The 23373-nt window shown below is 36.3% G+C and overlaps 1 protein-coding gene across 1 annotated transcript in view; it reads right to left on the minus strand.

The window, feature by feature from the left end:
* LOC133516958 (uncharacterized) overlaps positions 1 to 14646 on the minus strand; it is a 110924-nt gene extending 96278 nt beyond the window's left edge. The window contains exon 1 of the mRNA XM_061850031.1: positions 13755 to 14646. Within this exon, the coding sequence (XP_061706015.1) occupies positions 13755 to 14235 (481 nt within the window). The 5' untranslated portion in view covers positions 14236 to 14646. The remainder of the gene's footprint in view (positions 1 to 13754) is intronic.
* Between the last annotated feature and the right edge of the window lie 8727 nt (positions 14647 to 23373).

Genomic DNA, 23373 nt, shown 5'->3' on the forward strand with positions numbered 1-23373 from the left:
ATTAAAAAACCTCTGTTTTGTTTTTAATATTCAGGCCGCGAATTTTTCAATCCACCCTCGTATGATCGGCTGTCATAACAGGGGGCCTGCCGCGAAAACCGAAATTCGCAATTTGCGGGAATCTTTCTCTTTTACTCTCACTAACACGTAATTAGAGTGACAGAGAAAAATGCCCGCAATTGACGAATTTCGATTTTCCCGGTAACCGCCCAGTTTCTTCTCTGGATGGCTATATGCTTATTCTTTAACTCAGGGACAGACACGACTGACAAAATGACGCATACAATTTGTTGCCGATTGCCTGTCTAGTCCGTAGTACGTATATGTCAGTGGTTTACATCAGTGACGTTAAATGACCTTTAACGTCAGTTGTCAAAAAGTACAACATGGCAGTTAAAGAAATTAGTATCACTGAAAATACGCAACATGGCGAAGGTAAAATACTATTTACTTTACATCCGGATACGGTGAAAACGGACACAGTTCGACGTTCAACGGACAACAGATTCGGTTTAACTACTTCCGAGGTGCAAAAAGTAGAAAAACTCATAAAACTACATTTTAATAGTAGATTGATAAAACAAACAAAACGTAACATATCAAGGCTAAAACTATAATCCTTTGTAGGTTTAAATAAAATAGAAAGCAGAATAATTTTGCTAAATCAAACTAGTAGTAGTGAAAACCGTGGCGTATTGTGGATTAACAATCAAAAGGGGCTTTGTGGAACGTCAATCGGAATTGTGAAGCTTATGGTGGCGCGAATAAACGCTTTCATTACTTTGTTTTACCAATAAACCATATCGATTTTTGGTTTTAGTTTATCGGAGAATCAATTGTGTAGGTGTGTGTCAAAGTTAATAAAATAAACCGCTTGTTGTTTATAGGGGCCAGGTAATAATATTCTGTTATCTACCTATAATATTGTTTATTTCCTATTTAGGAGAATATTTTTTACGCCCTTTTTGGTGTGTAAAAAAATACAATTGAACACCTATCCTTTAGATATAAGGTTAATTATAACAAAGCATAGGGATGTAGTTAGAATCAATAAATAAATCCTTACCCTTCCCTTCTTTATAAAAGGACGGAAGTGTAAATAACTACATATTTTTCTTATCTTATAAAGTACGGAACCCTCAATCACGACAACATCACATACTTGATCGGTATATTTCATTTATTGAACGCGTCCGCCTGTGATAAAATTAAAAACAAATACCTAGGTACATACATTCTTCAAAATTTTAATTAATAGAATAAATACAGTGATCTTGTTTTTACATAAATTATTTGCACCAAACTAAAATAAATGTCAAAGGCAATTAAAATAGTTGCCGCGAACTATTAATTGTAAGCCACATTAAGCTTGGTCAGGGATCGCAGCCGAGAAATATTCTTCGTAACAATGTATCCCCCTCGTATTTTGTTTAACATAGTAAGTAATTAAGCATACATATACCTATATTCTGCAACTTCTGCATATAAATAAGGGTTTTGCTGCCCAATCGCTCTACCTACAAGAACCCCGTTTAGAAACATAATATTAATTTTCTGATTGGCATTAAAACTCTTTTATTAGGAATCAAGAAAGTGTAGGGATATGGATATATATAAATAGCCATTTATTAAGGTCCAAATTACTCCGCTTCATATCAGATAACCTAACAGATACACGTCTGTAAACACAATTAGTGAGACATATATGCTTAACAATTTTATATGAAATATTACGCGCGTTTGTGTTGTGTCAAAAGATTAAATACCGCTGTATGAACCGGTTTGTGAAGGTACATGACACACGACGTTAATAATAATAATTTATTCTGAAGGATAACGTATCGATATATGGAAGTCGATAAGTTACCTATAAAACGCTCTACCTCGAAAGGTCCTTAGGTCGAATATGCCACGAAAGTTCTGCACTTTGGACAGCCCTAGTATAATTTTAAGTGGCTCGATTAACCCTAAATACGCCTCAAGGTTGCGCGAGGTACGCTACACGCGCTGCGTTGTTTACGTGGGCCTGGGTCTGGCTATCTAAACAGCTGGTTTAACCATTGAGGTATTATGTAGTACTAGAGAAGACCACTGGAAGAAAATGCTTCTACACCTCAATGAAGTGCCGGCACTTCACTGCTTTTAGTATGTCTCCGACTACAGGCGAGATGCCACGCATGTGTCACAAATTTATAATTTTTTATAAATTTTAATGTCGTCCATGTCACATATGTAAAACAATTTCCATACACTTGTAAGGAAATAAATACATTTTATCTAGATTCTTCACAGTGTGTATGTATGCAGAAAATGAACAGTTGTCATAACAGTTTCGCCTCTGGCTAGCTACACAGCTATGCTTATTCTATAGCTTAGTGACAGACGTCAAACGCCGAAAATGGCGGACACAATCTGTTCTCGATAGCCTGTCTAGTATATTTATGTCAGTGGGTTTAACAGATATTACAAACAAACAAATAAATAAAAAATTGTACCTTTCGTCTATATATATCCAACTATTGTGTATGTACGAGGGTTGATCCGAAAGTTGTTAGGTATCTGCTTCGTGCGATTTGAATTATACCATTGTAAAGGATACTTCAGTGCTATTTATAATATATTTTTTACTGAAAGACGTTTTGTATCGAGTTAGAAATTACTTAAGGAAAACGTCTATTTTTGTTTGAAATCGAACATTAATTTATCCTTGAATTGTTATCCGGTTCCTTCTGCAACTTTCCACGAAACATAAGTTTCTTGGCCGCTGTCATATGCACAACAGTACAATTATAGAATGATAAAAGTATTTTAGACATATTCTTATTTAATGGAGCCATCTAGTAAAAACATTTTTAAACCACTTTTAAAGGGCTCTTCGGTAATGCTTTATTTATGTATACCTAAAATCAGTGCGATTCGTTAAAAGGACCCCAGGCCACATTCGCTGTTTTTACGTCGTTATAGCACGCTTGAACGTTGTATAAACAATAAAGTTATGTAGGTACACAATGTTTTAGCTTGGTAATTATTCTTTAATTATGTCTACTGATATTTAAAAAAAAAAAAAATCGTATCACTAGTAGGATGCGGCTATAAGTACCGACGGTGGATTTCGTTTCATACTATAAAAGTGATCGTATGGAGTAGATGAACTTGGTAAGGACTGTGCCATGGTGGGGGTTCGGTTCAGCCGTGTGTATTAGATACCTACAGAATATATGTTAATTGCCGCCGTGTTTTTAAAGAACAATTTTCAAACTGTCCCTGGGATCCAGGCATGGAATTCGGACTGAGGTATTTCCCGTCGTTCTTAATTTCAAAATGTAAAGGAATTCGTTGACTAACTCCTTTACAGGTAGCAATTCTAAACCGATTCTCGTGAAATTTTATACCCAGATTCAATGATAAATATTGTTAAGCCGTTTGGATCAGTAGAAAAATGCGGAAAATTTAAAAATGTACGCGTGAAGTGAATCAATCCACTGAAAATTTAAATTTCGCGAAAAAATATATATAGCCGGTCAAATAACTTTATCAGTAGAAAGCTGACAAAGTTATTTGACCGACTATATATTTTTTTGTCAATATAGTTTTTGATTTTTTTTTTTTATATTCGGAAATTGGCATAAAGGACTTACAAGGCCTTATAGCGCCTATGGCGCTTAAGACCTTTGTGACTTCACTATGATAACGACTCATCGATCTAAGTATTTTTCAGTTATATATCTTCTAAGCTTAAAGCGCGAGGTCTACAGATCACAGCTACTCTAGTATATAATATGTATTAGTTGAAATGTATTGTGAGTTTTAGACATAAATCTCATTATTACTGATCGGTATTGTTATTATTTGGCTTGGCACCGACTTCAAACTAACAGTTTGTAACGCATATAATTAAATGGGGTACCTAATACTTTATTTTAGTCGGTTTTCTTTTTTTTTGTATTTTTAGGGTTCCGTTCCGTATCACTAGAATCATTTAGATGCCCGTCCATCTGTTTGTCAAGAGTCTTTATCTCGAGAATGCGTGGAGGTATCGTGTTCAAATTAAAACCGTATTTCATGTCTACAGTCCCTTGAAGCTGTGAAAAATTCAAATATCTAAATTAACGTAAAAAGCAGATACGGCCGTTTATGGCGAAAAAACGTATATTTCGACTCTCCCAAGGGCATCTAAATTTATAGGTTACTTTACGTCGATCTTTCACTAAGTATGAAATTTGGCAAGTAAGTATTAAATATCGTCTTATACTACTAATACAGGCAAAAATCAGAACTATTAATTTGAAAAAAAAAAGAATTGTACGGAACCCTCGGTTGGCGAGTCCGATTTTGTTTTATTTCTCCATTTGGTAGATACAGTCAGCGTCAAATACTCTGTAGTAGTCAAAGTGGCCAAATAGTTCGGACAAATAGACGGCTTATGAGTATCGCGTGTCGCATGAATGAAGAACATATCTTTAAAACATAATACATTAGAACTCCTACTAGTCAGTTTCTTTTTTAGAACTATCGAAACGATATGGCAATATGGAATTTATAAGAATAGTGACGTCAAATCACCTACGTTTTAGGGTTCCGTAGTCAACTAGAAACGCATAGTATTACCATTTCCGCCTGTCTGTTGTTCGCGGCTTTGCTCCGTAATCATTAGTGCTAGATAGCTCCAATTTAGTATGGCCGGTATGGATACATTAATCATGCATGACGACAGAACGGTAAAATAATACAACAAAAATATATTTTTTTTGGTACCTTTTTTCGCTTTACCCAATGGTCCGGGGTATCGTTGGATAGATCTTTCAAAACGAATAAGGGTCTTCAACAACATTTTTTGAGAAAGTAAATATTTTCAGAAATAATTGTTCCGAAACAAAAAACAATATGTGTCACTCCCACCCCTCTAACTTTTGAACCAAACCGAACCAAACGAACCAAAAAACATGAAAAAATCTCAAAATAAAAGCTTTATTTTCAATGAACACTATAGCGAACATGATCTTATCTTCTTAATAAAAGAAGTACAAAGCGCTGCGAAGGTTCCTTATGCTTGTAATGTACATGATACTCACTATATAATAGCCCCCGGCCGATTAGCGTATTCTGACAGAATGGTAACAACGGAACCCTACACTAAGCATGACCTGACTCCGGCCCGATTATCAGATTTATCATATTGAAATTGTGTCTAAATATACATGCCAGCATGTTTTTCTAATAATTATCTGATACAAAACACTACTCCCAACGACGATGTGCAATTCCCAGTAATACGAATAAATATGTTTTTAATACAGTTGCTCAAAAAGTGCTATTTTACGTAGCTGTTTAGCGTGCGGAAAGTTGGATTTCGCGAACTAGTGCTTTTTACTTTTCCACGTGTTCCAATTCAAGACTACTTATTGATGAGTGTTAATGTTAGTTTCCTTTAAAAGTCGTAATCAACATAAAAACCTACTGTTAATGTAAAAATAATAAACTTGAGCATATTTCATATATTATTACTTACCTCTTCATCATCATAGCACGTTTATTTTTTAATATTGAATATTGAAAAACCGTTCTTAATAAGTTGTCTGAATGGAATGGAATAGCTGCCGAAACGCCTGTCAAAGCATCGTTTTTTCTCGCCGCAATGATGTTTTAAGTTTCCAAAGGCAACATTCGATATTTTTTCATACAATTTAAATATACGATACACAAATAATCGTAAATAACGATACTTGGGTAATAATAGTAAAATATTTTATATTTACAATTGTTTCTGTCTTATAGTACATGCATAAAAAAGTACTTGTTGTTTTTCTTATTTTTTCGCAACTGTATTAAAAGTTCCTTCCTTAGACTAGATCGATAGTGTGCCAATAATGAACCAGTTAAAAATGTGTCCAAATGCTTTGCCATCTTCGTTATTCGTAAGCGTAATGTATTTAATTCTATTTGTTAAAAAATTAGGTTATTTTCAAGTGTAGTGAAATAAGGGACTTGGGTGTCGTAATGGATAATAAGTTGATCTTTGATCGGACCGTTGATTCAATAGTCAACGAAGCTTTAAAGGTACTTGGTATTATCATAATATCGTGTAAGAACATTAAAATAAATTAAAACTGTCGATTACATTTGTAAGGAGCCATCTAGAATACGCGTCTCAGGTTTGGAACCCTTGTTATGACACTTATGACACCTTTATTTCAAAAATTTAAAGTATCCAAAAAAGTTAATTCGCTTTCTGAGATATAAATTCCAAATCAAAGTTGCACACAGCATGGTGCCAAACTCCACCTGCTACCTCTTTACATCCGGCGGAATATATCTGATGAAATTTATATTACGAAAATTGCTCAGAACCATGTGCTAGCGAACTTATGGCTCTCAGCCCCTCACGCTTATCCTCTCGCACCAAACGAACGTTCCAAATTCCCCTCGTTCATACTAATTATAGGAAAATCTCATTTCTTTTAAGAGCTGCTAGGTCCTTTAATCAGCTTTGCAAACATCATGAATTTCTTTCTCTTTTGTTCTTCTCGTTCCATGTTTAAACTCAGCCTCACATAATTATAAGCATAATAGTTATTATTAATTTGACCGTTTCGCACGTCATGTACTTTACGCAATTTTTACCTGTGGAAACTTGTAATTGGCTTACTGTATTTATTTCGAAACCTATTTTGTTACTCTAACTAGCTGTAAGTATTCCTATAAATAAAATAAAAATAATATGTGAGTAACCGGTTTACAACAATTTTAAAAGGTTCCTTAGATAAAATTTACCTATCCTTCAAACAGAGCCGGTTGCCTAGTCAGCAGATCCGACCTGTACGACGGTTTAATTCTATAGATACATAATTTATCATTCAAATAGCAAAGATATAACAAAGACATAGGAGAGAATTAGAAAAATCTCAACCTGATTACATCCAATTTGCTATCGGATATGCAGTGGGCTATTATAATATGTAAGTATAATATCTGAGTAATGTCAAATCCATGTCACAGGTTGCTGGATGTTATGCATGCTTTTATGGCATACTGTACCCCGTGTCAAGCACGTCTGTCTAAACCTCATGTGTTTACGTTTTGTTCGATTGTTTGGATTATTCCCACTAGTTACCACCAAGTTGTTACCAGTGATAACTACTGGGATTTTTTTTCCCAGCTTTTACCACTGGTAACTACTGGGAAAAAGATCCCAGTAGGTGCCACCAAACCACTGATAAAAGGTAGGATTTTTTCCCAGTAGTTACCACCAAAATTGGGTTGGCGTCCAATACTAATAAAAACAGTATAAATATAGAGTGCTTTAATAATAATTAATTAAAAGTATAATTAATTATAAGTTAATTAGTTATAACAAAATTAAAATATTTATTATACGTAAAAATAAATAAATAAAATAAGATTTTAACACCATTGATTGAAATCTATCGGCGCGTAGGATTAGGATAGACTGTGTAGTGACTAAAAGTTAACACGTAATGCATGTTGTAGGACTGTTATCTTATCACCAACTACTGGGCGAGCTCGGCAGACGTGTTGACCGCTCAGGTCAACCAGTATAAACGCGTATCTCTGGCACGCTCTCTTTATCAATGTCTCGGTCACGTTACGCTGGTCTGCGCGATAGTCCGGTCCGCCCGCGCTCGCGCGATGACAATAGCAATCCTATCTTACGCGCCGATAGCAATTCAATCAATATTGTTTGTTATTTTTTTTAATTGTTTTTTACGTATAATAAATGTGTGATTTTGTTTTATTAAGAATTATTACATTATATTCTCCTTTATTTATCATTTTCTGCTTTACATTATATTCATTATTACATTATATGTTTTTTGTTTACCTTTTTGCCATCAACCTCGAAAGCATGAGATCATTTATCTTGTTCATTGTAAATTGAATTAGTTGTGACGTTACCTATGAAACATCGATCCTGTGTCAAAGGCGCTTACACCATACTGCGTAGCGCAGCGTTGTATTTATATAGGAGTATCGTTGATAATGGCGTAAGCGCCATCGACAATAAACTCACTTTCAATAAATAACGTCAAAATTATACGAATGAACAAACAAATCAGTCCAAGACCGATTTTTTTTATTACTTTTAAGGCAGTTTACTGAAACAGTAATCGACTTATAATTAAACGAGTAACTAATTAACTTATAATTAATTATACTTTAAATTAATTATTCATTAAAGTACTCTATATTTATACTGTTTTTATTAGTATTGAACGCCAACCAAATTTTGTTGGTAACTACTGGGAAAAAAATTCCCAGTAGTTACCACTGGTAACAACTTGGCGGTAACTAGTGGGAATAACCCGTTTAGTTACCTTCCGACTTTTAGCATTACAGCATTACAGAATTATATTACTTATATCAGAATTGTCGATCTAATACCAATTTCATCTCAATCAGATAAGGAAAGTGATTCACAGTTACAAAATCATAATCTAATGCTAGCGACCCGTCCCAGCTTCAACTTCAACTTCAACATTTATTCAGCAAATAGGCCACAAGGGCACTTTTACACGTCAACATGGAATTTACATACAAGCAAAAACAAGCACATCAACAATTAAGTATAAAATACAATTCATTGAAAATATTAATGCAAACTACTTAAAGTATTATTTTTTAAAGAAAAAGTACTTAAGTGAATTATTATTATTACTTAGAGATGTATAAAGTCTCTAAATGTCGAATTACAATAAATTACTAAAATAATAATAATACTAATTCAACCGCAGGGCAGCTTGTGGCGAGCTGTTGGGGAGTAACGACCCCACGGACCCGAGTACTCCCGAGAGTCGGTCAGGGTCTCCGTCTCCGGCGTGTCTTCGTCGGTCGGAGTGGACCCCAAGGGGACCCGCAGGACTCTCAGCTCTGGCTTGCCTTCATTGGCCGTCCAGAGAGGAGTCGTTAGAGCTAAATGCTCCAGGGGTGGAAGTGAAAACTTGCATAAGACGCGAGTTGGCACAGTGGCTGTTATCAGCCCCTGGTGGGTAGAAAGCGGCGTACACCTCTCGACACCCCTGAGCCGCTCACACCGGTGTTGCTCCTGGTCGTCTTCACGACGGCATTTTCAGGGGCCCATCTAGTGGGCGGCGAGTCACCGCCTGCCTCGATAACTAGTGAAAACATTGTTATGGCAGGTGTCCGGACGTTTTTGCAATAACCCAGTCTCATTGTCCTCCCAAACTTCAATCCATAGACCGTTATACTGTTCACTTTACTACAATAGTCCCAATGCCTGTTGCGACCGGTTCATGGGTGTCTATTGTTGCGCTCGTGAACGGGGTCCAGCAGGCGTTCTACATGACATTAAAGCTCTCCAAGAGGCCTCTACGTGTTGGATCTATATCCCCACGCAAGCCTATCAAAAGACCGGGATTTATAGGCCCGTGAAATCCAAGGAGATACAATAAAATACTAATTCTACATGACATTAAATCTCTCCAAGAGGCATCTACGTGTTGGATCTATATCCCCACGCAAGCCTATCAAAAGACAGGGATTTATAGGCCCGTGAAATCCAAGGAGATACTAATAGAAACAAAAATAAATTCTAAAATTATTTAGAGGTGTAAATATCTCTAAATGTCAGAACTAAATGACTTTTATCAAATTATCCTTAGAGATGTATAGTCTCTAAGAGTCAAAATTCCGTATAATTAAAACATTCATTAGGATAAAAGAAACATACGAGAACCGAATGAGGTGTCTCACTGTAATTATACTCAAAAATAAAGCCAGCTTCACAGGGGTTGCACATATCAATGTGCGGATTTTGAGTTTATCGCGAACATATACAGAACGGACGCTGCGGACGACTTTGTATGAAACTTAAAGATATGGAAACTTATAAAGTCATTGGCCGATGTTAATGGTTATATTTTAGACATTTTAGTATTGTAGATGTCATTTCAATGCATGCAAACTCGGACTGCCCACTGCTCAGAGCACACAACTGGACATCTCAAGTTACTGTATTAAGCTGTTTTCATAACACGTTGATGAGTCAGACGGACCTGTTTCTTTCATATGCGGTTTGTAATAAGATCTATAAGCACAAGTTTAAAAAACATGTTCAATTATTACACATACAAGTTTGTTTACAATTATAACTTTGGCTATTCGTCGTGGTAATGCAGCGAGCGAAGTCGCGGGCTGCAGCTAAAAATTTATATACATATAGGTATGCTTAATTCAATGTCTTAAACCTGAGTCCTCAACTGACACTTCCCTCTCTCAAAATGCCAATACTTACTGACAAATTTCCAGCCTATGGAAAGCAATAACTGCTATAGACCAGGATTTCTAGCTGTGTCATATGCATAATTATTAGACCGCAGTTTGTGAGAGCGAGAATGGCGGGTGTACCTAAATAAAAAATAAAAAAGTTTAGCATATTTTTGTACGTAAATTGTAATATTTGGTACCTCCATTAAAAAAATGTACCTCACGGTACTTAAAGTTATCACCAAAAAACAGTACGTCACAAAAAACGCTAAGGGTACAATTATTTTTATTACGCCAGGAATTAGTACCTTTTACGTTTACTCTGATCAGTTCAAATAACTCAGAAATTGTCTTAAAAAGGGCCAGGCGCCATGTCAAAGAATTCCTTCTAAAAAAAACATGTTCTGAAATGTTCGTTTTTCATTGATTGGCTTGACGAAGTAAATATTTCTTGTTGGCTTTACATGTTTTAAGCTTATCGATCTTCTCGTAAGGTGTACAGCTCACGGAGCCACTAGTTGTACTTAGTATTTTTTTTTATTTCAAAAAAGAACAGCATCGATATCCTTCAAAGAAGTATATTCATCACACTAATATACCGACAAACACGCATAATATGCGGGTAAATTTTATTAATCACCAATAATTAATGAAAAACGTACATTTCAGAACATGGTTTTTCTTTAGAAGGAATTGTTTGACTTGCCTTCGGACATAATTTTCTGAGTTATTTGAACTGATCAGATTAAACGTGAAAGTTACTAATTCCTGGCGTAATATTAATAATTGTACCGTAGCGTTTTTTCTTATAAATGAAATCGATAAGGTTTAATATTATAGCGCCTGCAAAAGTGTAAAAGCAAGCAAAATGTAAAATGAGTAAAACTTGGAAACCACAAATAAATTGGCTCATATTATAATTGAATATGAAGGTACAAAAATTTGGTTATTATAGAATTTATCAATAATCGCGGGATCAAAGCGTAATAAAGTACACCCGCTATTCTGTCAGAATGGCGGGTGTACTGTTTTTTGATGATAACTTTAAGTTCCGTGAGGTATTTTTTTTTTTATGGAGGTACTAAATAATACCAATTAAGTACAAAAATATGGTAAGATTTTTTTTTCGTTTTTATTTAGGTACACCCGCCACCGCAGTTTAACTTCTACTAAAAAAGTTGACTGACTACTCAAGTCCGTTTCTTTTTTCGAACTATCACTTTTCACCCTGGTAACATGAGTTTCTTGAAGCCTAGAAATATGCTACTGTAATGATCAGACGTCAAACTGCGGTCTAATTATTATGCATTATGCACAGTACTAGAGGTCCTAGTCTACTAATAAAACACATGCAACGACCCAAATTGAGTGGCATGCCAGGTTCAATGGAAAATTATACCTAGTCTTCAGAGATAACAGGTCGGATCAATCTAACTCTGCATAGCGTTTGAAACTGTAATATTGTGAAATTGTAATAATAAATGTCAAAGGACCTGGTCGGAATGCCATAGTATACGTGTTGCATGGTAGATTATAGGAAATTGTAATAGTCATAGTTTAACAATATTATTTAAGGCTGTTACTAACACTTATATGGGCTATGCCTGAATTAAATGATTATTTAATTTAATTTAATAGTAGAATCGCCTCTGGCGGCCCTGGACCTTAAAATCCAATATTCTTATGTACGTTTATTTGTATTGTTATTAGACATACTTTTGCTGTACTATGCCCTAAATGCTTACTGTTTGCGAAATAAATAATCGCATCAAAAACATTTTCATGTAAAATGTTGCTAAGACGAAACCATAAAGTTCGTCTAAAAGTTATCAGATCTCTTGTAGAGCCAAGCTTCTACTAACTCTAAAAGCCCTAACTTCACAAACTCTACACCTTAGTCAAAATATATAGCTTGGTAGTGCCCTTGCGCTACTCGTTGCTCATCTTGGCGGGGGCACTACCTAAAAAAGTCATTGCAACAAGAAAAATGCATCATAATTTTTGATGTATCTTGTTAATTTGTGTCGCAAAGCTAAAATACTAAGTATAGAACAGGCAAGACAAAGTTGGCGAGCATACGGCAAATTTAATACAGACTTCATTTATGGTTCGTATATTTTTAGGGTCCATTTGTCCGTCATCTGTCTGTCAGCAGACTGTAAGTATGTCAAGAAATGAACAGTAAAAGATGTCTGTGTGCGTGTTTCTCTTGCTGCGATATAACAAATAAAAAAATACTTCATTTACCAACACAGTCTCTAAAAGAAAAAAACTCGGGTGTGAACTCAAACGTTTTTTAAGCAATAATAAAATATAAAATAAAACGAAATCGCAGAAGAATAACTCAGTAACATCTCTAAATCTCTAATTATCCATCGTGGGAATATTGTTATGTGCGTAGCGGTCTAATGATGTAGATTCCAATTCGTAATACCTAACAACGAACAGCTTATCCGCAAGACTTCACTGAAGGTAGCTATTAGAAAAGAAACAGCTATTTTTCTTTGTTTCCCCATCATAGTGCAACGCTTTAAATAGCGTTCTGCGCTGAAAGCGCTTCTGAATTTAAAAGTTTATCTTTTGTTAGTCCTAACGGAGTGAGCAAATGAATCTTGAAATAATCCTAACACTCGAGTAATTCAGGCATATACTCATAGCAATATTTATTTGAAAAGCTAATAGAGTTAGACCAAGCTAAGTTGGCAGCGATTTTCATAGCCCAGACTGTGCAAGTGTTATTCGGACGTCATAACATAATTTCATTGAAGTTTGACGTTTAAAATAACACTTGCACAGTCTGGGCTATCAAAATCGCTGCCAACTTAGCTGGTCTAACTCTAGTTTTCTTGGTTGGTCAATGTGGCATAGAAACTGTTGGTCAATAATAATTGCGAAGGTAGGTCCAATCAACCATAAACTTCAAAAAATAACAATATAAAATAAGACTAACTTGCGAAGACGAAAGATTCCGTTTATTTAGTTTAGAAACATAATGCTCTATATTCACGTTACTTAATCGCGATTTCATTTAAGTGGTAAACCTATGGCGTGTAAGAGAATTATTCAAATCAATAAATTCGCATATGCTTTAGTTACACAATGATATTTGTAAAGGCCTAAAAATATAAAGCAAAGGTCAGAAAAACAATAAACACTCGCCTTGCCAGGTCTAATTTTAAATGACTTAAGATACTTTTTAACTGTCATGCATCTTGCTATTTACGAGTGAAATACTAAACGACACGATTATATACTTACGAGTAGATACATCGTTTATAAAGAGCGGACTAGCTAGACAATGATAGCTTCTCAATTACTCGTATAAGGTTTCACTAGCATAGTGAGTCATGTCATGAAACTCATGAATCGCCATTCCTGAGAAGTGAAATACTTGTAGAGTTCTAGTTCAATATGCATGTTAATAAGTATGTATAATCGGTGACATCTTAGGGGCGAAGGCAGGACGTCTGGCTTGCGGGCATTCGTCCTTCGCTGAGATAGAGGTGACTCACCGAGCGGCTGGTGGAGTGCGGCGTGTGCGTCGCAGTCCGCGCAGATGGTGGAGCGCAGCATCCGCTCTCGCTGCAGCCGCCGCAGTAGCTGCAGGTGCTGCGGCGTGAACACCGTGCCCGAGCGCTCGCCCACCAGCAGAACGTCGCCCGTCTCCCACCACGCCTGCTCCCGCAGCGTGCCGTCCCTATTAAACAGCCCCATATCCTTGTACCCTTCCGGCGGGCTGAGCGCCCCGGGCTCTGGCTCCTGGTAGCGCTGCTCGCACGCCCCACAACCGGAGCACTCCTCGCTCTCGCCTTCATCTGAATACCCGCACTCATCGCGTACGACAATAATGTAATCCGCTTCGAAAAATTCATTCGCGCTCTCGTCAAAAACTACTCTGTGCTTTTTTGATTTACTGCCTTTTTTGAGAGACGATTTTAGGTTGTCGTGATCCTTGTTGTGACGGTTGTCGCGGGCGGCGCGATCGCCGCGCATGGTCGCGTCACGCGTCGAATCGCGACGCGAGTGCTCGCCGGAGTGCCGGAGTGGCGCTGGCGAAGTGTCGCCGCGGCGGCGAGTCGCGACGGTGCGGTGGCGGCAGCGGACGCGACGCACGGCGCGCGGCGCTCGCTCGGCGCGGCTCGGGCGCTCGGCTCCTGGCTTAGCACAAGCGAGTCGACCGCGACGGCATCAGGCAGCCGGTTCGCCGACTGCAGCGCCGCGCCGCTCGTTCTATCGATCGCTTTCGCCCGCCTCTCACACACTACTTACTGTATGGAACCCGGCGACGATTTTTACATGAAACGCTAGCGGTCACCATTTATATACTCGTGTTATGTAAACATATAATTACTTTTACTACAATATCCCTTGTATCTAAATTAAAGTAAGATGATATCACAACTCTTTTTTCGAGTATCTGCTGAGGTAATCAAAACGGAAATTTGAATACCAATGGAATATCACTGTCGTTTATCTCAGCTAGAAATATTTGAAACGAATAGTATACTTTTTTTAAATAGAGGAGTGTAATTTTAAATAGGACACCGAAGGGAAATCCGAGTCTTAAGAATATTCAGTAACCGTTATTATATTTTTTTACCCACAATACTTAATTTTGGTATATGTTTAAACGTATGGTCAAGTGTGAAAAAACCGACCAAGTACGTGTCGGACCATGCGTAATGGAGGGTGTGGGAATGAAATTTGGACCAAGATGGATGTCGTATATAAAATATTCATGTTTATTTTTTATAAATACTACTACTACTACTACTCTACTAACTACTATTTTCTTTTTAAAATTTATTTTTGTAAAAATGAATCATATATATATATATATATATATAGATCTGTTCTTATGCTGTAGGAACTTGTATGTGTAAGTTAAGATGGGCAAAAACTTTTTATAATTTATTGTATTTCTATAAGTGAGAACCTGTAATTGGCTCTGTAATTCTATTGGAAGTTCTAGATACGAGTATATATAGCGCTGTTGGTTTTCCATATACTAAAATAAAATAAATATACGTGCCTTTTAATTATTTATTTATTTAACAACGTTAGATGCCAGCCAAAGTTTACTCCAACACCACTTTAATAATGCATCGTACATGAGTGCAATAAACGAATATTAATAAAAAAATAGCGGGATTGCCTCTTACTTTTTAATTTTTACTCTTTCGTTCTAAAACTGCCAATAGTCAACGGCTTTACTCATCCAGCCAATGAAACAGTTTTAGACAAATTAAATATTAAATAAAAATAGAATGAGTACAATAAGCAAATTTGTATCTTAAATTTTAGCTTATTTACATGAATAATGCCAAATAACTTTAACAACCCATTTAATGTCGTAATAACGTTTAACTGTGGATGTACATCTTTTTAATATGAAGGGGAAACAGCCATACTGATCATGTCCGCTATAGTTTTCGTTTAATGTCTTTCTTAAGTTCTACTTCCACGATTTTTTTCATATTTTTGGACCTATGGTTCAAAAGTTAGAGGGGGGGGGGGGTGGTGATGGGGGGCTGCACACATTTTTTTTGCTTTCGGAGCGATTATCTCCGAATATACACACTTATCAAAAATGTTTGTTGAATACTCCTATTAGTTTTGAAAGACCTTTCCAACGATACCCCACACTTTAGGGTTAAAGCAAAAAAAAAAACTTTACGTGTAGGAGAGGTACCCTAAAAACATTTTTTTGATTTTATTGTACTACTTTCTAGTACTAACGACCACGGAGCAAAGCCTCGGACAGAGAGACAGACGGACATGGCGAAACTATAAGGGTAGTTGACTACGGAACCCTAAAAAAATTAACTAGTGATCTTAACATATCAAGTTTGACTTTTCATATAAAAAAGAATGTTAATTTTACAAGATTTTGTACAAAGGAACTTTTTAAAAAATATGAAAATTTTAGGGCAAAAACGAGTTTTTGTCAGGTGAGTAGTTCCATGAAGCGGCACACGAGCATTTTTTTAAATTTATATGGCACGAGGTTGAGTAAATTTATGAAAAAAAAATTAAAAAAATATATTATTAGTGTTGTTTACTGAGAGAGTACAAGTACAAATTTGCTCAACTTTGTTTATTAAGAGGTTATTGAGTAATTTTGATCATAAATTAATGTCATTTTGATTATAAATTACAAAGTAAACTCAATTGCAAGTAGTTGTAACTACATGTAATCAACTACAAATAATTCAACTTTAAGTGATCCAATTTGTAGTTAAAATTACACAAGTAATTGATTAGATTACGCCCAACACTGTTTGTCACCCACCCATAAATCACACAATGGATGAACCACTGTTTTTTTGCATTTTTTGTTTTGCAGATGTTTTTTTTCGAAGATGGTGACATTTTGTCCTGTAGTCTTAGGACTATCGTTATATATAACCCCCGACTCCGTAGTAAAAGAAGAATACTTATGATGATGATGATGAAAATCCATTATTGATATGTTACTAATCGCAGGCGAATGATGTAAAAAATGGGATGAAATTGACATGAGTTTGTAAGTTTGAATCTATCTCCAATGCCTATACACTATAATCAAATGTTACGAGTTAAATTGACCCAATTTTCGGCATTCTATTGAGTTGAATGTTGCATGCATACAGAACGAAAATGTAAATAGGATACGAATGCGAACTCAATATTATTCCGTCCATACAGTACAACCATAGTGTTGGACTGATCATGAAGCAAGGATTGGGAACACATGATTACGATTTTTTGTCAATCAAATAGGTTACCTAATTCATATTATGTTATTCCGTCAGGGTAGGCACCTTTTCACATAAAGTTGATTGTCATATTTTCACATGGCATAACACGATTGGCATAACGCTATTTCGCATAAAAGTCATTATAATAATATTTCGATTCACCTAAAATCAGTTTTCCTTTTTTTCCGTATATATTCCGTATTCTTTGGCCGTATATAAACCTGTATATAAAGTTGACTAAAGTTGGATTTTTCTAACATCAAAATTCATATTATTCAAAACGCAGAAGAGTGGATTAGGTTAGCTTAGAACTACGCAAGTACCAAGCAAAACTCTAGTAGTAGCTAGATTAGAACTGCGGCCCTCACAGAAACGAACTGCTACCAGAACTGCTGTCCTCACAGAATCGTACTGTTACCAGAAAACTGGGGTAGGTCACGTTAGAACTGCGGCCCTCACAGAAACGAGCTGCTACCAGAACAGTGGGTTGGGTTAGATTAGAACTGCGGCCCTCATCATAGTTTCATTCTTATCTGTCCCCGCCGGCCACAGATGGGTATGGATCCTTCCCATTTGTGCTCGGCGGGGACAGATGGGAAGACAACGGAAATGGAAATGGAAAAATTGGATGACCAGAATGGAAAGGGAAAATAGGGAAAAGATATCTAGGATAGCGAACACAATAGCAATATATCGTGCACCACGCGATTGTGTTGGTTAAAAAAACGTGCAACACGGCGACAACTCCTCTGGCATGCCTGTACCTGTCGAGTGCGTTCACTCGTGCCGGTTTTGCAGCCCTCCGTGTTAAAAAATGGTTGCAATCTACTTGCTCGCCACATACAGGCATGCCGATTAGTAGAACAGAAGACAATAGGTGGCACGTGCAAAGAGCTATTATGCAAGTGTGCCAGCAATGAAATAGACGGCCAACGTGGACTGATGTCGTTAGCGCATTGTTGAACACGCCGATAGTGTGATCAATTGGTCACTAGCTTAGTAGCTTCTCCGGTCGACCGGCGGTCATCGCTGACCTTTATCGCTATAGTTTGATGGAATAAGTATCTCCGAGCTACGGCAAACCTATAAGGACATGTATACACGGCCTAATAAGTGACTGCATCGGAGAGATACCCATGGTTGCTGAAGTTGAACAGGCATGTAAAAACACCAGCAGAATATTACCTACGTGTATATGTATATAGTCAGGACATAAGTTCTGTCAAAAAGGTTTTGACTGATAAAAAAGCTATAGGTACAGATCCCTTATTATTTATATAATATATGGGTTGAAAGCTTATTTTATGCTGAATTACTTACATTATAATTTCACGTCATTTGCTGTCTCGGTTTCAGTTTTGCATAATTCTATGTAATATTCGAAAAACTTTTAGAAAAAAACATGCAAAAAATACGCGACCTGTTCGAGTTGATCCCCATTTATTTATTTTTCTGTTTATATGGTTAAATCTTACAAACAACAAAAGCTGGATCTTTTATCTTTCTTAAAATATAATTAATTTGTATTGGATAGCCAAAATTGCAACCGTACGTGTTTTACCAAACCTACTCATTGGATGGCAGTCAAAACTTAGCGTGTAACTGAAAGTACCCTAAGTTTTAAGGGCAATTGCTGAAGTACAGACTTGTCGGAAAACTAAATGCTGGTGATAAAATAACGTTCTAATAAAGGAGGTTCATACAAATAAACGATTTACCAATTTTATTAATGTGACACTGATTTTTACTCTCTTGTATAAAGTACAATTTTTCACAATCCAGCCGCGTATTTGCTTCTAACGATAATCCCAAAGGAAACAAGTAGTAAATAAAGAGGTGATCTAAATTTTAAACTAAATATATTACGTTTTGATCAGTATAAAACAAGCTTTCAAATCTTGGTAAAGTTTTTTTATGAAAAGGTAATTTACATGTATATTTTATCAGTCAAAACCTTTATGACAGAACTTGTGACCTAAGTAGGTACCTACGGCCTTAACGTGCGATTGCGACTGATATACAATCTACAATAAGTTATAAAAATCTTAGTCAGACCAAGACAACTCTGCAGCGATTTTGATAGCATAGAGTATGCAAGTGTTATTTTAAACGTTATAATTTCATAGAAGTTGACGTTTGAAATAGCACTTGTACAGTCACCTGCAATAATGTTACACAAAGAAGGCCTAAATAATATCAGACACGACCTTATTTGTAGAGCCATAAAAGAGCATGTGTAGTGTGTTACATATTTTCTCGGCCTTCAACTATCAAATCGCTGCAGAGTTAGCTTTAGCTTGGTCTGAATCTAAGATACAAAGAACTCATTATTTATTAACCTAGTTGCAAGACAAGGTCCAACGATATCCAGTTAAAGGTTGCTTTTAGAGTTGATGAATACCATACTACTTATTTTATGACTTTGACTGCTAGTGCTAGTGCGAACGATTTACTTGATGGTTTGTTATCGCGTTGTATGGCTGCGTCACCTTTGTTTGCGGTATAAAAGAAACATCACTACACCTTATAAAACAAAGAACCCCGCCGCGTCTGTCTGTCTGTATGTATGTAGATACGTATGATCGCGATAAACTCAACTAGGTACTGAACGGCGGATTTTCATGCGGTTTTCACCTATCAATTCAATAGAGTGATTCATGACGAAGGTTTAGGTGTATCATTTGTTAAGGTATTGTATAACCCGTGCGAAGTCGGAGCAGTTCGCTAAGTTAAGCTAACGAACAATGGTGTGAATGGCGCACAAATAAACAGGTACCTATTTGAAGCGAATTTTGAACAATGTTATTTCTCACCTGTTTCATAATATAAGAGACATCCAAGACCGGCGATCAATAAACTTACCTACAACAAAGCAAAAGTTTTATTGTTATTGTCAGTGCAGGCATCCAAACATAAATTCTAGAATAAAACAATAATTATCTGCTGCTGATCCGATGGTCTTACTTACTAATTACAACAAGTTTAAATGTCGCTCATGGATAAATTTATATATATCTTTAATATTTTTATGAGTTCTTATCAAGTTTTCATACTTTTCACAATCAGTTGAAATATTTAAACCAAAGACTAATAACTCAAAGTTGCCAGAAGCAATATTTGATCCAATGCTAACAGACGTCCGAACAGTTCACGACTGACACGACGTGGCTACAGAGGGCTTACCGCGAACCATGTCCGACGTGTTGTCTCCCTGTCACACTTACGTACGACTTTACAAGCGCGAACGTGGTTCGCGGTAGGCCCTCAGGTCATAACTACACGGCTCGCAACTCGCAAGTGACAAGCAGTTTCTGATGGTCGATTTCACATGGGTGATGAAGTATATAGGAAAAGAGAACCCTCTTGAAGCATTTTAAGGAAACTTATTTCGAAGCGCTGTCTCTATTTTGTATCCGAAACTAGCTATGTATGTGTGTGTGCACATCTACATATGCATCTGCATGAGTAGGTACTTTCGTACTACATAATATTAGGTCTACTTGGGCGGTTTACAAGTTAATTTTTTGTTTGATTTCTTGTAACTTTGATAGTTCTTTTTCTTTACAAAGTATCAAACAAAATAGTAACTGATAAGCCGCCTACGTAGACGTAATATTATGTAGAAAAGTTTTAAAAGAGTGGAATACAAAAAAAGACATACTTTATAGTATATGTTTATTGCTTTAAATTTGGTATTCAAGATAGTAATAGACTAGGTGTTGTAAGTACTAGAATTGTTCTTCTTTTAAACTTCGTTCATCATTATGTACAAAGCTTCGTTCTCAATCCTTTGAGAAGTTTCACTCCAGAGGGCCTACCGCGAACCACGTTCGACGTGTTGCCTCTCTATCGCACTTGTAAATTCGTACGTAAGTGTGACAGGGAGGCAACACGTCGAACGTGGTTCGCGGTAGGCCCTCTGACACGAGTGCTCGGCACACACGCTCTTTATAAAATTATGTGGAAACCACATTGTTGTTGATTTCAATATCAGTTGTGTTAAATTCTCTTGCAAAAATCTGCAGAGTTGTCTTTTTTTTACTTTGTTGCGGTAGTCCTTGCACTTCGTGTCCCTTAATTCAGCATGTTGCTTATACTGTGATATCAGTCGAACTATTTCTTTAAGGCGCCAACCTTATTTCTCAGACATCTTACTTGACTAAGAAAACTTTATTTTGCAAACAAAATAAATACACAAGTTGTCGCTTCAATATTTGACATCTGTTTACACGTTATACTTGAAAGAAGTCTGATCGCCGCGACTGTTTACACACTGGTACAAATTTGCAGAAGTATTATTGTGCAAGTTTTATTTTATTGCTAGTCTAACCGTGGAAGTAGCGCAAGCTATAAAACTTGCAGAAGTAACTTGCCGAGGCAACTTTTTACTGTTTACACATACGACTTGCAACAAGCACAGCAAGTTGAAAAAATGCATTAGTTAGGTTGCTGTAGGTACTGTTTACACACTGCAAGTCACTTTAAGAAGTGACTTTATTTATTTATTTATTTATGATGTTTAGTGGAAAAAATGTCATACAATAAAAAATTACAATCTATACAAAATAATGCAATTTGATTCGACTCTACGCGCGTCGCGTTTTAGCTAGGCAGCACGCTAATGTTCTGTGTTGATTAACAATAAAATTTATTAATTCATTTAAACCTATATTTCATTCATATTTTATCTATTTTTTGATAGGTGTTTCCACCTTAAGGGCTTTTTGCACCATTCTGAATATGATATCACAAAGTAAATAGCGGCGGCGCGCGCCGGAGCAGAAAGTCCGCTCAGTACAAAGTGCCATTTTCGCCGCACGCACACAGACGTGACATTTACGCTCACAAACGTTACATTTACAGGTGTTCTCGGGCACTCTCGGGCAGAGCTTAGTGGGGCTGTGCGCGCGTTGCTCACTTGACGTCCCGCCGCTACGTAGGTACCTACTGTCATGTACGTAAAATAGCAGCCTTTAAGGAATGTAAACATGATAAGATGTATGTATAAACGAATCGATGTATGTATGTAAACTTACATTACCTACTCCTTTTTTAAATTCGAAATTAATACAGAAGCAACCCTAGTGAGTCGGGCAAGTTTAGGTATGTATTTTCAAGAACGGCGCCTATGAACCTTTTGGAGGACGTCGCACGTGATACTTTGGAGGTTTTAATTTAAACAACTGGAGTCGCTTTTAAGAGTTTACCCCTCTGTCAAAAATCTAGGCCAATAGGTTTTGACGACGGGTTTGGCCTAGTTGGTAGGGAATGCAAAAACCGGAGGTATTTCAAAACCGGTTTTTTTCTTCGGTTTTACAAAAAAAAAAAAAAAACGAAACCGGTTAAAACCGGTTTCGGTTTTTAGAATCGCCAATTCTTAAATTCATCGCCATGGAATAAAGAAAAGATTGCTTCACGTGTAAAAACGAATGCTAGTATAGTATATACACGATTTTATCACGAAATTAAGGACGGAATATCTGACTATTTTATTGTATTGTATGGGAATTGTCAAATGACTTAATGTTATTTGTAACTAGGAATAGGAACAAACCAATTTTATTAAATTATTTTTTTGGTTTGTTGGTTAGACACCGATGGGATAGGTCATTTTTTCTTAAATATATGACAATATCAATTTATAATTTAATGTTATTTGTCATAAATCAAATGGCCCAATCCGAAATCTTGCTCTAAGTTTTTCGCTGTCTTCTAGTATATATTCAAGTAGTTAATTCGTTTACTGTTACTACCTTCCTTTATAAAATATTTGCTAAGTTATTATGGATTTGTAAAGTAGGAAATAAATGAAACAAGCTAATACAAAAATTCACGTCACGTGTTTCTTCTCGAAAAGTCAATTAGAAACTGATGGTGTTAGCTTAAACTGGGCAAACACAGGTAGTCAAGTAATTCCATTTTTTAGGGTTTGAACTACCCTTTCCTATTAGTGCGAAAGAGACAAAAAAGGTTGTCGGTAAGTCGTTATCACCGAACCAACAACACTCTAAAGCTGCCATTGATATAATTGATTGCGTGAAATTTTTCTACAGCGCATCGCATAATAAAATTATAAGTAAGACCTTTTATACCCATTTTTATTAAAAAGTACTACTATACAATTCGTACACCAGCACGGATGTCCTGCCACTGCCAGTACTTTATATAATTTAAATCTTTCGTATTGTGGTATTTTGTACCGTAAAAATTCATTTAGCGTTACAAATTTGACGACCGGTTTGGCCTAGTGGGTAGTGACCTTGCCTACGAAGCTGATGGTCCCGGGTTCAAATCCTGGTAAGGGCATTTATTCGTGTGATGAGCATGGATATTTGTTTCTGAGTCATGGGTGTTTTCTATGTATTTAAGTATTTATAAATATTGATATATT

The sequence above is a fragment of the Cydia pomonella genome, chromosome 1, assembly GCF_033807575.1.
Source record: "Cydia pomonella isolate Wapato2018A chromosome 1, ilCydPomo1, whole genome shotgun sequence".
In the NCBI taxonomy this organism is placed as follows: domain Eukaryota; kingdom Metazoa; phylum Arthropoda; class Insecta; order Lepidoptera; family Tortricidae; genus Cydia; species Cydia pomonella.